Source organism: Delphinus delphis, chromosome 19, assembly GCF_949987515.2.
Source record: "Delphinus delphis chromosome 19, mDelDel1.2, whole genome shotgun sequence".
NCBI classification, from domain to species: domain Eukaryota; kingdom Metazoa; phylum Chordata; class Mammalia; order Artiodactyla; family Delphinidae; genus Delphinus; species Delphinus delphis.
Window position 1 is genome coordinate 59,085,375 of NC_082701.1, and position 14,878 is coordinate 59,100,252.

General features: G+C 61.7%; 1 protein-coding gene across 3 annotated transcripts in view; it reads right to left on the reverse strand.

Moving 5' to 3' along the window:
• Nucleotides 1–14,878, reverse strand: part of MPRIP (myosin phosphatase Rho interacting protein) — a 136,424-nt gene that overhangs the window by 33,719 nt on the left and 87,827 nt on the right. For 2 of the 3 annotated variants that reach the window (XM_059998491.1, XM_059998492.1), the window contains exons 6-11: nucleotides 10,733–10,952; nucleotides 9,416–9,575; nucleotides 5,420–5,561; nucleotides 4,507–4,611; nucleotides 2,944–3,000; nucleotides 1,845–1,913 (exon numbers count right to left, since the gene is read on the reverse strand). In XM_059998491.1, the coding sequence (XP_059854474.1) occupies nucleotides 1,845–1,913; nucleotides 2,944–3,000; nucleotides 4,507–4,611; nucleotides 5,420–5,561; nucleotides 9,416–9,575; nucleotides 10,733–10,952 (753 nt within the window). Of the gene's footprint in view, nucleotides 1–1,844; nucleotides 1,914–2,943; nucleotides 3,001–4,506; nucleotides 4,612–5,419; nucleotides 5,562–9,061; nucleotides 9,576–10,732; nucleotides 10,953–14,878 lie in introns of all 3 variants that reach the window. The other variant, XM_059998493.1, reaches the window with a different exon arrangement.

Genomic DNA, 14,878 nt, shown 5'->3' on the forward strand with positions numbered 1-14,878 from the left:
GGACGCACAGGCTCAGCGGCCATGGCTCACGGGCCCAGCTGCTCCGCGGCATGTGGGATCTTCCCGGACCGGGGCACGAACCCGTGTCCTCTGCATCGGCAGGCGGGCTCTCAACCACTGCGCCACCAGGGAAGCCCTGTTGACATGTTTTGGTTGAAGCATATGAAGACGGTCTGGCCTCACACAGATACGAGATTGGAAAAGGGAAGTGAATTTTATGTCTTTTCAAAAAGACAGTTGTGGCTGTTCTCCTTTGACAAGTGGTAGTTTCTTGAAGGTGAACTGCGAAGGGGATGCTTTCTGTCCTCTGCTGCATTAGAACCCATGGTTCTACCCTGCTCCTTGAGGGGGTCTTTCACCCCCACATGATCTGGTGACACTGTCTCGTCCTCTGGAAGAGCCCCCAGATACTGACGTTTCCTTGTACAGGAGCAAACACTGCATTTGTTATTATCACCACCTGTTCAGTCAGGAGAGACTGTAAGCTCGGGGGAGACTGTCAAGTTAGTGATGGTGAACACAAGTTTTCCAAAGTTCCAGTTTTGCTTGGAAGCTCAAACTGAATCACTGGTAACAATTCTGTCGGTCGTTTTCCTTGAAGGAAGAGACTCACTTGGTTCATTTTTAAGAAAACGTCTGCCGAACACCCAAACCGAGCAAGCACTTGTGCGTCGTACATTCAGGCAGAGGCGGTGGGCCACGAGGAGAGGTGGCCGGCGGGGCGGGCAGCGCAGGCAGCGGGCGAGTGCTCCCCCGGGACGGCCGTCACACCTGGACAAGCAGCAGGAGCAACCTCTGCCAACCTCCCATCTCACATCACAGAGTATTACCGAAGTGGGCACCTTTCCTGCTCTGTTAAGGCCCTTTCTGTAACTTCACAGTGTGTGGCGGTGAAGGATGCACGGGGGCCAGCCACCTGCTCCTGCAGCGTGACCAGGCTGAGGCACCCATCAGTGCAAAGGCCAACACAACGGAAAAAGGAAATGGCATCATAGTTTTATGACACTATTTTTGTTACAGAAGAATCCCTGAACGGGTCTCCAGGGGTCCACAGACCACACTCAGAACAGCCAAACACCCATGCTCCTGTGGCCCCTGACTTTAGGCTCCCCCAGAGACCCACCACCCACACTGCTCTACATCTGGGCTTGTGTCACCAACATCCTTCCACTGCAGTCCAGACAGAACTTAGTGTCAGGGTATATAAGCAGCCCCTAGCGTTAGACATTTAGGTTCTTTCAGATCTCCTGCTGTTACAGAAGCGCAGGAACCACTGACATGGAACACATCTCTTTCTTCACATGTGGGAGTATATCTGAAGGATTCCTGGAGTGGAATGCAAGGGAAAAGGTGCAGAAACAGACTTCCAAGTTGCTCAAAACAGATGATTTTTTTTGTAGGTGAAGAAAAAAAGAGCCCCTTCTGTTTGGTGTTCGACCATGGAATCAGGACTCTCAACCAGGCTGGCCAAGTTCACCTGCCACGTCCCATCCTTGTCCAGAAAACAAGGGGCAAGATTTAGTTCAGTTCTTTAAAGACTCAATTCACCACAAAATCTCTGTATAGAAAGAACAAAACCACTCACCCTGAGTTTTAAAACAAGACGTCTTTCAGTGTTCTTCGAAGAACACAGATAAGAAAAGCCACTGAAACCCCCGTACCTGGGTGCTGAAAGCAGGGCCTAGAGAGCCCACTTTCCAGCAGGAACCAGCCCCGGGAACATCAGACTCCTCTGCAGATCTGGACTGGGCTACCCGTCCACCCGGAGGGGACTTTGGCCCAGGAACAGCGGTGCCACCTGGACCTCCCCTGTCCCTACAGAGGAACGGAGCTGAGACACTCACCTCCTCAGCCACCGAGTCCCTGTAGAACCTCAGGCTTTGATCAGCAAGGACAAACCAGTGTTTCTTCCACTGAAAGAGAAGGGAAAACCAAGACTCAACTCCCACCCTTCCCGCTCTGAGGCACCCAACAGCCAGGGTCCTGGGGCACCTCACTGGGCACAGGTAACGCAGAGGGCAGGCGGCCCCTTCCGCTGGGGGCAGACACACACAGGACTCCACTCGGGCCATGGGCAGCCATGCGCGCACAACCTCTCCCTGGCGACGAGGCGGTGCGGACAGCTGTGGTGGGCCACGGGCTGCGTGTGCTCCACCCGCAGAGGTGTGGCTGCTGAGCGGGGCTGCGGCTCCAGAGGCTGCAGATAGGGGCTGGGCCCCCAGAGCCAAAAGGAGGCCACCTGCAAGCCATGGCCACTCCCTGGCTAACCAGAGGGGCGCCCACCTGCCACCGGCAGGAGCAACCCAACCAGCTGGCCTCCCAAATCTTCACTGTGAGGAGCAAGGCGGGGAGGCTCGAGGCTCCAGGCAGGGCCGAGGGGATTGATGTGGTAGAGAGAGAAGAGGGCATTTGGGCACGGTCACTCAGGAAGCGGGGAGGGGACTCTACGGGCCTCTCGGTGGGACCCGCAGGCTCATCCTCCTACCTCCTGGGAGGCTCCACCCCAGCAGCCACGAATGGCTCGATCTTCCTGCTCAAGTCCACTGCTCCCCGCAGGGCCGCGGCTGCACCCTGGCTACTGGCTCCACCCCACAACCAGAAGGCCCTCCTGTCCTGGGGAAGCCTGGGCTCTCGGGAAACTTCTGGGAAAGGTCACCAGGTGGGGAGCCAGTGCTGCAGCACGTCCCCAGGCCTGATGCTGAGACCCCGTCGGGAGCAGAACAGTCCCTGTGCTGGCAGCGGGCAGGCCGGCGGCCCCCACCCCCACTGCACCCCCAGTTCTGAGGAGATGGGGTCTTGGCCACGACCCTGGTCCCCAAGATGAGGGGGTGTGCTGGAGGCGGGGGACAGGGCCAGCGCTCATACATCCGCAGGGACAAGGCCAGCTGGACCTCATGCCTGCTCCCCGGCGCCTCAGGAACCACAGCAGCTCTGGCCACTCACCTGGCCATCCTCATACTGCCTGGTCAGCCAGCCTTTCTTGAAGTTCAGCAGGTCGGGCTAAGAAAGGAAAAAAAAGAACAGTTGAGAGGAAAGCAGCGGTGTCCCGGTTCTGGGTAAAGGGTGACTGGCAAGGCAGCTGTCTCTCCCCCAATGAGGGGGCCCCGGAAAGGGGCTTATCCACCTGCCAGAGGAGCCCCCGTGGCCCCTCGCCCTGGCAGGGGCTGCCAGAGCTGCTCCCCCGGACGCGCGTCTTCGAGGAGCGTGAGGCCCCCTCACCCCGTGAGCAGCACAAGTGGGGCAGTCTGACTGCTGCGCCCGCAGGGCCGCCCGGAAGGCAGAGAAGAACGGCCCAGACAGAGTCACCCGGCATTTCGCGTGGAGGGAAGCTGTGCAGCGATGGCTGAAAGGAGAGCTGAGAAGTTCTCACAGAGGCCACAGGAAGACTGAGAGCAGAGACCACGCCCGGTGTGAAGCAAGACGCAGCAGCAAGCCTGCCAAGACCCTCAGGCCACTGACCTGCCAAGATGAGTCTGAGTCTCCGTTTCCCTACAAGAAGCAGAACCAGGGCCGCAGGCACCGAACGCGGCGCTGTCCCTGATGTTCCCTCTGGCACCTGTGCGCCAGAGCCTGAGGAGCAGCCTGAGAGCACCTTGAGGGCCGCAGGCAGGCAGCCCCCTGGGCCTGGCTTGTGTCGCACATCGGGGCGCAGGCAAGGCCAGTGTGGAAAGAGATGTGGCCCACTGCTCCCCTCGGCCCATGTGCTCTTCCACAGCCATCGCGACCAGAACGGGGCTGTGTTTTTATATTCCAAGGACCCAAGGAGGGTTTAAGAGAACACATGCCACGTAGTGGGACACCAGTCAGCCACACGCGTCCTGGAGCCTCTGCTCCAAACCTGCGAGCGAAACCCAGACTCCAGGCAAGAAAGCCTCCACCCTGGCCCCACGGCTCCAAGTCAGGTTGCCGCTGGAGGCCCCACGCCTGGGAGGGGCGGCATCAGCCCCAGGCTCCTCGGAAGGCTGAGGACAAAGCAGAGGAGGGCCCATACAGCTGCCAGCTGTCCTCACTCCTGGGACGTTGGCCTGCCACGCGGGGCTCCCCAAGGGAGGGACGGGCCCGCTCGACCCGCCTGACCACTCCCTACCTGCACCCGATGGCCACGGCTCCCATGCCCTGGAGCAAAGGCTGGGCTCCCTCCGTGGTGACCCCACGAACAAGACAAGTGCCCAGCAAGAGGGGGGCTCCCGACTCCAAAATGTCACAGAAACAAACACCCAAAACAAGAAGAACGGAGGTTCGTCCTGTGGCCCTGATTCCCCGGAGCCAGAATTCCGCTGCTCTGGCCAGATGGCCTCCTCTGCTGCGGACCTCAGAGCTCAGGATGCCCACGCAGCCCAGAGAAGGGGCAGAAACACGGCACCTGCTTCCCACGCACGGACGTGAGGGCCCGTGCACAGAAAGGACGCCAGCGCGGAGGCACAGGCAGCAGCAGCAAAGAGCCCAGGGGACAGAAGCAGCAGGAGCAGCGTCTCCAGGCCTCGGAGCGCGGGCGCCCGGGCTCACCGTCAGGGAGGGCTCCGTGGACCTCCTGTCCAGTGACTTGGCTCTTCGGTGTGGAGACAGGGGGGAGGCCGAGGCGTCCGGGAGAGGAGCTTCGCTGGGGAGGTCCTGTGGCAGAGAGCAGCCCCGTCAGCACCAGCCAGCCCCTGGGCAGCCGGAGCCGCGGGAGGGCCGGGCTGCAGGGCCATGTTCCAGACGAGGAGGGGGCGCTCTGCCGTCTGGGCTCCCTCAGCACCTCTGCCCGTGAGGACAGGACCTGCGCCCAGACTCCTAGTCCCACGCCTCCAGCTGCCCGCGGCCGGGGCCGAGCCACCCTGGTGGGAGAGCAACCTTTTCTTGCAGACGCACCAGCCATGTGGCTCTCCTGGCCCCCGTCCTCCCCGGGCCTCGTGGGGTCACAGAGGAAAGACGCTGGGCTCTGTGCAGTGAGCACTAGGGCCCCTCTGAGCCCAGAGAGAACAGGAGGAAGACGGAGGGCAGACTCAGGGGGGCCACGAGAGGTGGGTGGCCCAGGAGAGGTGGGTTTCAGAAGCGGAATCCACCTTGGGGACTGGGCGGAGAGAAACTGGGGCTGTGGCCACCACCCGAAAGAGAGAGGAAGGAAAAGTATTCAGCCTCGCGGCCCAACTGCCTCAGAGAGGAAGAGACTGGCTCTGGTTACGACCTGGGACCAAAAAAAGGCTCACGAGAGCAGCTTTCAGCAGAGACGGACGGAGCTCCGAGAGGAAGACGCAGAAGACAGGCCTCACCCTCAAGATGTCCACTCAATGGGGAGGGAGATGAGAGACCCGAGAGAGAACCAGGAGATGCGAGTGGGAGGCCGGGCAGAAGAGCGTCCGGGTGTGAGTGGGGCCTCGGTGGGTGTGGGGGCCTCGTGCTGACCCTGCCCCCGCCGCCCCGGAGCCTGAACGCTCACCCGCTTCCGGGGGAAGGCCCTCTTCTCGCTCCGGCCCTGGCGAGTGTCGCTGGACAGCGAGTGCCCGGCTGACACGTTGGTCTCCATGTGCTCTGCCTTCTCGATGTCCAAGGCCTCAAATTTCTCTATTACCTGGGACCTCCTGCAAGAGAGAGCATGAGGCGGCTGAGGGGGAGACAGGGTCCCCCAGAGCCCGAGGGGACGTGGTCCGGAGTCTCGGAGGGGCTCCCGTAGCCAACACCCCACGCCTGGCTCGCGCAGGGCCCCGGCAGTGCACACCGCTCGCTCAGCCAGCTCGCCTCGGACACCCCTGCTCCCTCTCCCACCTCCGCTGAGGGGGGTCTTTTGGGGGGCTGCCAGCAGTTCACGGGCAAGGCCCTTCCCTTCCACCAGATGCTTCCTTGCCCTCTGCCTCCCAGCCCCCACACTGGAGTCCCCGCACGCTCTGTCGCTCTGTCGCGCTGACGAACTCGGCAGTCACATGCTCAGCGCTCGGCACCCTCTCCTGAGCCAGACGCATCAGAAGGCAGCCAGCACCTCGGAGGGCACCGTCCTCATCACATTCCTCAGCATATCTGATGCGGCCCCCACCCCAGGGCATCCAAAATTTAGCAAGAAAAAGACCCACGAATTAACATTGTTTCTGCCAACAGTAAAAAGAATCAAAACCCAAATTAAAAACAAAGCAAGTTGATTTCGTGTGAAAGGGCGGGCGGCATCGTGGCCATCTACGGCTGGAGACGGAGCTGAGATGGGAGCGAAGCAGGCGGAGGAGGGGCGAGTAACGTCACACAGCGACACAGCAGGAGGAGGTGGAGAGGGGCAAGACCTGAAAGAAAATAAGGCTGGAGAATGAATAAACAGAAAAGGACGGCTTGTAAAAATCAAATCATGGTAAATCAAAATTATTCAAAGAATTAAAGTAGCAAAAACCCGAGGTGATCACTGAGGAGCGCGACCAGTGAGGAGCCGCGAGCAGCCGCATGGGGGACACGCCCTCGGGGGCTGTCCGCGTGTCTCCGGCCAGAGGCCTGTCCTCCCAGAGATGCCGCCCAGGCAGGCGCCCCGAGATCGCCTCACACGGAGGGCTGTCCTTGCATCTGGACGAGCAGCAGAGTCGAGGGCACCTAGTGAGGGGCCGCTGGGCCCAGAAGCCCAAAGTCTAACTCCGTGAGGAAGTGGGGGAACCGGCCCCCACCCCGAGGCCCCGGAGGCCAGCTCGCCCTCGGGAGGCGCACAGTACAGGTGGCTCTCAGGGCTTCTTCCTCAGGAAGGCAGAACTCCTGGGGACCCGGCTCCCTGTGAAGCCAGGGCCTGCGGCGCTCTCAGCTCCTGCGGAGTCTCCTCCAAGGACACAGCTGTCCGCAGGCAGCCTGCGGGGCCAGCAGCGGTGCGGCCGAGGGGGCAGCAGGGGAGCGAGCGAGCGCGGGAAGCCGGGGCGGCGGGAGGGCCTGGGAACCACGGGGAGCTCTCGCGGGTGCTCGGGCTGGCCGGGCGGCTGAGGTGGCCTGTCCCCAACCGACCTGCCGGGTTTAGAGGACACTCCAGGCCCGCTCACAGGCCTCGGTGCCGCCACATGCAGAACGAGAGCTCTTCCAACTGACCCCGGGACCAGAAAGCCCCAGGAAGGCCTTGAGGAGCAGCGCCCGGCAAGGCACAGGCAAATCGCATGCTGCGAGCCGGCCATGGCCGCGAGGGGGTCAGAGGAGCGGACAGGGCGGCGCCACCTGCCAGGGAGTCAGCCACGGTTGACTCTGCCAAGTGGGGCCTTTGAAACTTGGGTCCATTGAAGCCCTGCAGGTGTGACAGCAAAGGCCTCCCAGGTGGGCCAGTGATGGGACGGAACCCGACCTCTCCAGGCTGCCAGCCAAGGCGCAGACAGGACCGCCGGCAGCTGGTTCTGGGGTCAGTCACCAGCAGTTCAACCAGGGCCAGGGCCCCCCACGCTCAGTCGGCAGCAGCTCGCCATCCGAGAAGGATTACTTCCGGGCCAGGGCTCGTCAGGAAACCCACCCCTGAGGCCCCCCAGTCGGGCCCCCGGGCAGCTGCCACTCTGGGTAGCTGTGGCCGGTGTCCTGCCCACGTGGGGTTCTGTTCTACATCACCAGAGACAGGAATCCAGTCCAGCACTGGGAGGGGCGGCTACTCAGGACCAGAAAGCAGGCCTCGGAGAGTGACAGCAGCCAGTCAGATGTCATGAGGGGTCAGTAGGAAAGTGACGTGACAGTGTTAGGATGCAGCGCGGAGGGGCCCCAGGGCAGCCTGCACCAGGTGAAAGCACATCCCGTGGTAGCGAAGAGCAGGCGGAAGCAAAGCCCCAGAGATGCCGTGTAGCCTGGGCTGCTAGCTGAGAGGGAACTCCAAGCCAAGCAGGTGCGCTGAATGTTAATTCTTTGGTCCCCGCCAAACCAGGTGTGGCTGCCCACTCAGGGGCCTCCAGGATGCAGCAAGAAGACTGGCCGCCTACATCTGGCAAGTCCGTTGACTTATACTTCTGGCAAGTCCATTCACTTATACTTAAGTGCGCTCAGGACAGCCTCAGCCCTATCCCGGGTCCATCCTGGCAGCAGGGCCCTCCCGTTCCCAGGTCCGGCCTGGGGTTTATGTCGTGGCTCTGCTGTCCCAGGCAGTTCCCGTGAGGAGCCGCCCTGCTTCTGCGCCCCCGTCTCTGCCCCTGCATACCAGGGTGGTCATACATCTCTCAAGGTTACTAATGAACCAGGCGGACAGACACTGGAGGGCGCCCCCCAGTACAGGTAAGCTTCCCCCTCCCCAGCACTGAGGCACCTTGTTTCCTTCTCTCTCTTCCTAGTGCTGGAGGGCACATTTGGGAGAGCAGGTGGTGCTAAGAAGCAAGAGAGCAGGAGAGCAAAGCAACCTGCTCCCAGCCAACCCCTCGAGGGGGAGCCCAGGGCCACCCAGTCTGTCCCCATAGCTCGCCCCAACTCTGAGCTGGGCTTGGGCAGGGGGAGGGCGGCAGCAGGACACTCCACAGACACTTGTGGAACTTGGGTCTGAACTTCTTTCTTAGAAAACAACTTCTTTGGAAATGTAATGAAAACTATGGATTTTCTTTTTCCAGAACATGAATCGTTTGGAGAGGTTCACATCCCGCCAGCAGCCCACGCAGCTGGGTGCGAACCCTCTTGCTGGGCAGACGCCCCATTTATAGACTCAGGAGTGGAAGCTCCTACTGGCAGGGGCACTGGGGCACTCTGGGCCGGGCCTGGGCCTGAAGCCTCCGAGATGGAACCTTGCAAGATCTTGCCCCCCACTCTCCAGGGGAACGAGGGAAGGGCCCTCCTACCCTCAGACCACAGTCAAGTCCCACACCTCCACCAGCCCTGGCCCAGGCCCATCTCCAAACCCTGTCTCTCCCCAGGCACTTGTGTGTGTGTGTGTGTGTGTGTGTGTGTGTGTGTGTGTGTTTGTGTGTTGGGGCGGGGGGGGGCGCAGGGAGGAAACATGTAACAAAGTGTGTGAGGGTGTACGAGAATGTGACGGAATGCACGTGTGTGAGGGTGCACAGGTGGGTGTGTCTAAGAGAATGTGAGTGTGCACGGCAGGGGCTGCAAGGGTGGGAGAGTGTGCACCCACGTTTGCGAGCACATGGCCCTCCAGTCGCCCCCCCACCGCCCTTACCTCCGCTCGTTGCCAAACAGACGGGCCACCTCTTCCCTGCCAGGGCTTCGGGCCCGAGTCCTACGCTCCAGCCGCCTTCTCTCCACCTGGAAAGCTTCTCGGTGGCTGATCCTGATGGCCTTAGGGACGTCGGCCAGGGTGGCATACTGCCTGCTGGCTTTAAAGGCAGAGGCGCGCCCCGGTCTCTCTGCACCCCGCCCCCCAGCGCTGCCGGAGTCCACGTGGGTAGGGGGCCGGCTGGCTGTGTCCAGGGAGCCGAAGGAGCCACTGCAGACGGTTCGGCCAGAGGGCTGAGGACCTGGGGGAGGAAGGGGACGGCCAAGCTCCCGGGAGGGCGGGCCGGAGCCACTGTACCTGTTGGTGGGAGTGCCGGGGCTGGGCGGGGAGAGCGGCGGCGGCAGCGGCTGCTCCTCGGCCTTCGCGTCCTGCTTGGTCTTCTCCAGGGAGAAGTAGCCGCTCTCCACCCGGACCTTGCGGCCACAGTCCACACGCTCGCTGCTCGAGGTGCTCTCCTCTGGAAGAGGGGCAGGAGACATGCTAGGCCGGCTGCCACCTCTGGTTGAGGACTTTCCAAGAAGGCACGCAGATCCAAACAGGCCACCTCTCTACCTCCCACCTCCAAAGGCTGGCGTGGCCCCCCCAGGGCAGAGCCCCAGGAGAGGAACCTACCCTTATCTGCCTCTCCCTACCGGGCTGCCGCTGACAGACTGTCAGGGGCTCCCTGAGCTTCTAGACTGGGGGCTCCGCTGGGAGAGCAGGATTCTCCCAGGAGAGACGTCCCAGCAACAACTACTTCCTACCGAACATCAAGGAGGAATCCAGGGGCCAACTAGCCACGCAACCTTTTAGTACATTTTTGGAGGGACGGGCAGAGAAGCACCTTGGCAGGAGTGAGAGGAGTGAACGGTTCTGGATGTGGATGGGCGTGTGCTGCCTGGGGAGGGCTGAGGGACCTTCTGTCCAGAGCCCGTACAAGATGCATTTCACCTGAACGAGCTGGGTCCCAACTGTCCATGCGCCTCTAGTGGCCTGGACAGGTGTAAAGGGAAAAGCCAGCCTGTCTCGTGCAGAGCCCTCTAGGGCCTGGACGAGGGAGGCTGAGGCTGCCGCCCCGCTTCTGCTCAGGCAACTCCAAGTGCTAGGTGGAGAAGCGCAGTCATGCCAACCATTTCCTCCCCAGCATCCTCTTCCCCTGCTTCACCCAGGCGCCTGGGCAGAATGGGACAGAGCAGGACGAGACAGCCCTCACTGCTGCTGCTCTCAGGACACAGTGGGCTTCCAGAGATAACGGGGACTTGAAGACGAAGCAGCCATGAGACACAGGAACCAGAGGCCCCCTTGTACACAGACCTCGTTACAGAGCATCCTGATTACACGACACCTGCCTGGGGCTCACAGAGCAGGTGCTGTCTTCCTCCTTTACAGGTAGGACTAAAAGAGCTACAGGGGAGGGGCAGGGCAATGGCTGGAGGCCAGCGACCCAGGTCCCACACCAGGCCAGGCCCAGCCCGGGGCTGACGGACACAAGGTGAGGGAGCCTGAGGCCCGGGGCTCACGATCGGCTCAGAGGCCCCGAGTCCCAGAACCAGCTCTGTCGGGAGGCCCATTCTAGTGCTTCCAGCTGGGGCACCAGGACAGGTGGGCCCAAGGGCCAGCCCGGCCACCACTTACCATCTCTGCTCTCCAGCCCTGGCTCCCTCAGGGTGCTGGCCACAGGAGGCTGGCTCTGGCTGGGACTCTGAGCTGGACTCGGGCTGCTCCCATCGGGCTGGTCCTTGGCCCTCATTTCTTCCTGCCAGAGTGTGGACTTGGTGGTAGGAACCTTCTCAGCACTGGGGATGCTGCTGCTGCTGCTGCTGCTGGTGACAGCCATCTTGGCCGGCCCTGGCTCCTGCAGGGGAGAGCGGTGTCCATGCGGGCCTGGGAGCACACGGGCTGAGCCGCCCGAGTACCTGGCTACCAAGGTCAACTACACCATGTCAGAGGCCCAGAATGCCAGAAGGGAAGGCTCAGAACAGAGATGTCCTGGTTGGGCTGGAAGCTTTTTCTCTTCTGCAGCCCCAGCTAGCACCCCAGGTGGGAACCCAGGCCAGAGCTGGTGCTGCCCCAAGGGAGAAGCATTTGTGCGAGAGGTACTTAGCCAGACACAGAGTCCAAGGCCAGAGCACACAGAGAACCGTAACTCCACACTGCAAGCCTAGAGCCCAGACAGGGCAGGGCTGGGACCCCCGCCACCATGCAGCACCTGCTCGGGCCCTGGGCCCGAGTCCCTGCCCACCCAGGGCACTGGGGTGCCTGCTGCTGAGGGGCTGCCAGCAGGATGGCTCTGGGTGCCCCCAGAAATGAGGCACATCTCAGCTGTCTTTCCCCAAAACACAGGGACCACCTGCTGGGCTCTCGGGGCGCCGCACCCTCCAGCCCTCACCAACCACCCCGCAGGGGAGGATGCCTGGGCTGAGAGGAGGCGGCAGCCCACGCTCGCCCGGCCAGTAAGAGGCAGAGTGGGGCTCTGAGCACTTTCCACCACCAGGCACCCCGGGAGCAGGAGAAAGGCCCAAGAGGGGGCTTCACGTTGTACGGGCACCCCTGAGGAGCCACCAAGCAGCCCAGGCACCCTGTGTCCCAAAGTGAGAGACAGGCATTTCACCAGGTCCAAAGTTTCCTTAGTTCTGCAAGGATCTCAGGCTTCCTGGGATGGGATAAAGCCAGGATGACTCTTCCCACAGACCCAGGATACACCTGACCGCCCATTCAGGCAGAGCCATTAGCAGACCTGACTCCCCAGCTGGAGATTCCCGAGAGCTCTGACCCACCACGGAAGAAGTGGACTTGGAAGAACATGGTGTGGTTTCTGACAGTTTCCTGACACTAAAACAGAACCAGCTCCAATGACCCGAGGAAGCCTGGCCCTGGGGCCCCTGCTCCACACCCCAGCGGTGACGCTTTCCTAAGCAGAAGCCGTTCTGGGTGCCGCTGCCCTGCCCCCTCCCAACAACCTGAGGTTTGTGCTCAGAGGCTGGGCGTGGCTCTGCCGGGCCCACGGTGGCACTGAGATTCCTCCTGCAGAGCTGGGCGGGGGTGACCTGAAGACCTTGCTCGGTGCATCTGTCCCCTCTGTGGAGGGGAGGCTGGACCAAGGGAGACAACCAAGGGAGACAGAGGCCGCCAAAAAGGGTTGAGGGGGAGGGGCGGCGCTGTGCCCATGATGGAAGGCCCTTCCTGACAGTGCTCTCAGCCCCACGCCATGAGTGTAGCACCCTGGCACATGCATACCCCTCTCTGATGCCTGGGGTGAGCCCAGCACTGGGTAGGGAGTGGGCTTGCAAGGATCCTCAAGAGGCAGAGGAAATTCCAGGCCTGACATGCAAGGGGCAGTGACTGGGAGCTTAAGGAACACATTTCCCAGCACCAAGTGCTCCCAGACCTGCCTCCTGGGCCTGGGCCCTCAACCTGCACAGGGCTGGTTGCACCCACAGATCCCTCCCAGGCTCCCACTTCTGGGGACTCACCCCAGAGAACAGGGGCCCTGGGGTTCTCTGGACGGCGGCCAAGGCCCACAGGGAGCTTTTTTTCTCCTTTTGGTAGCCCTGCTTTCTCCTGCCTCTATGCCAAGCCTCACCGAGTCAGCAGGGACAGGAGGGCAGTCTAGCGGCAGGAACAAAGCCACTGTGGCTTGCAGGAGAGGGGCTGGTTTCTAAGTAAAGTCGCTTCTCTCCAGCGCAGCTGGGTGGACAGCAGACTTCGCAGGGGCTGGGCCAGGGCCACACGGCACCACCCCCACCCCCCAGGCGTCACCATCACGGGAGGGAGGGTGCCGGGGCGCACGCCAACACAGATCCCTGGTGCCTGTGTGAGAGGAAAGAGGGGACACCCAGGCTCCCAGGTGCTGTCTCTGTGTGGCTGGGACAGCTGCACGTCCAGGGCTGTCAGTGCCATAATAAAGTCTGTGCTGTTTGGCTGCTCAGAAAGGGTTTTCAAAGCAGAGACGAAAGAGGAAGCAGGGCAGGAAGGCAGGCCCCAGTCAAGGGGCCTCTGAAGCCTCCACATGCTAAGTCAGGCCCCTCTGGAGGGAGTTTCACAGAAAGCCTTGCTTTCTACCTCCAGGGCATGGAAGCTGAGCAGGGACCCAGTGAGAAGGAGGGTCCTGACCCGGAGTGGGTACGGCAGCAAGCACCCAAGTGGAAAATAAGATACCTGAGAAGAGGTGGCAGCTGACAGCACATGTATGGCCCTGAGGTGGGCCGGGCCCTGGACCTGACGTGGGGCCTCACTCATGGAGAAAGGTCTGCTGTTTTATGGGTCTTTGAAGAAACGCCAAGAAGCAAGGGCCAAGAGCCTGAGCAGGTAGGGAGACAGAGGATCCAGCCCCTGGCCTGCACACGGGGCTGGGAGACACATGGCCCCTGGCCTCACCCGAGTCCCAGCTCTGGGCTTTGGGGAGAGGGAGGCAAGGGCCGCTGGTTACACCCTGAGTGGATGATCACTCCTCCTCTCCAGGCACCTCGTTACCAGGAAGTCTTTCCTCAAACAGCCTGAGCAAGAAGCAGCTCCCGGGAGCCTGTGCCTCTCAGGCTCCAGCCTCGGAGACTCTGGTCAGGGCCAGCCTGTCTCCCCCACTGCGCTGGGCTCTGCTGGGACCCCCGCCCCCGGCAGAGAGGACGTCTGCTCTCCCCCACAGCCCAATCCTCATCCCCCCTCATGCCTGAGGGGTGCCTGCACGCTCCAAGGCCCCAGCTCCCAAATGCCTCGACACCCTCCTCGAAACAGGACTCCGGGCTCCCCTGCCCGCCTGAGTTCCTAGAGCGTGGGGTGCAGCAAAGGGACACCTCCAGCCCCCAGCTGGTTTGATCCCAAACTCCGGGGCCATGAGAAAAAGGCTAGGTATGGGGTCTTGGGTTCTTGTCTCTATGGGGGCCCCTAAGGCATTAGGCTTTTCCCACAGCTGCATCTTGGGCTGTGGAGGGGAGGCCTGCCCAGAGACCCTCCCCCGCCCCCCGGACCCAAGTCTCCTCTGGACAGGCCCCACAGCCCTCCACGAGACTGACTGACAGGGGGTTGTCCCTGATGAAGGCTCACAGCTTCCAGAAATCAGCAGCCTTGAATGGGATGCTCAGGGGAGCCAGGGCAGAAGGAAGAGACACCCTGCCTGCCGTAGGTCGAGCAGAGGAGGCTGGGACCTCAGTACCCTGGGCTCTAAGAGACCCTCAGGGAAGAGGGTGATCTCCCCACCCTGAAATCACATGGCTCCTGCTACCAACCCAAAATGTGAAGCAGCATTTGCGGGGAGAGGATGTCACAGGGGAAGGGACAACTGGGCAGGGACACAACCAAATTCCCCGGCCTGGTTGAAAGTGCCTTCTGTATGTGTATTTGCCTTATTTGGAGGCAGGAGCTCTGCTCCAACACTGTTTCCAAGGCATCGCTATGGAAACGCGATGGAACTCTAAACACCCTTATTCCGCCTGGGGTTTTCTCTCAAATCAGGAAGCTTTGGGGGATTTGCCTGTGTGTCTGCTGTTCCCCAGCAGGAAGCTCCACCTTCTGTCTCTAGGAACGCGTGCAATTCCATTTTGCCGACTTCCTGCCAGGGACACTACCTTCCAGGGGGATGCTGGCCTGGGACCCTTCGGGGAGGGTGGGCAGAAGGCAGACAAGGACCATCGGCTGAGAGCAGGCCGGGGCCACACTCCATCAGCAGGAGGGCCTGTGCAGCAGCCCAGAGCAGGCGTGGCCAGGGGAGTCTGAGGGGGCGTGCAGGAGAAAGGGGACCGGGCCAGCACACACCTCCCTCTCCTGCCCAGACCTCTGTCACCCAGG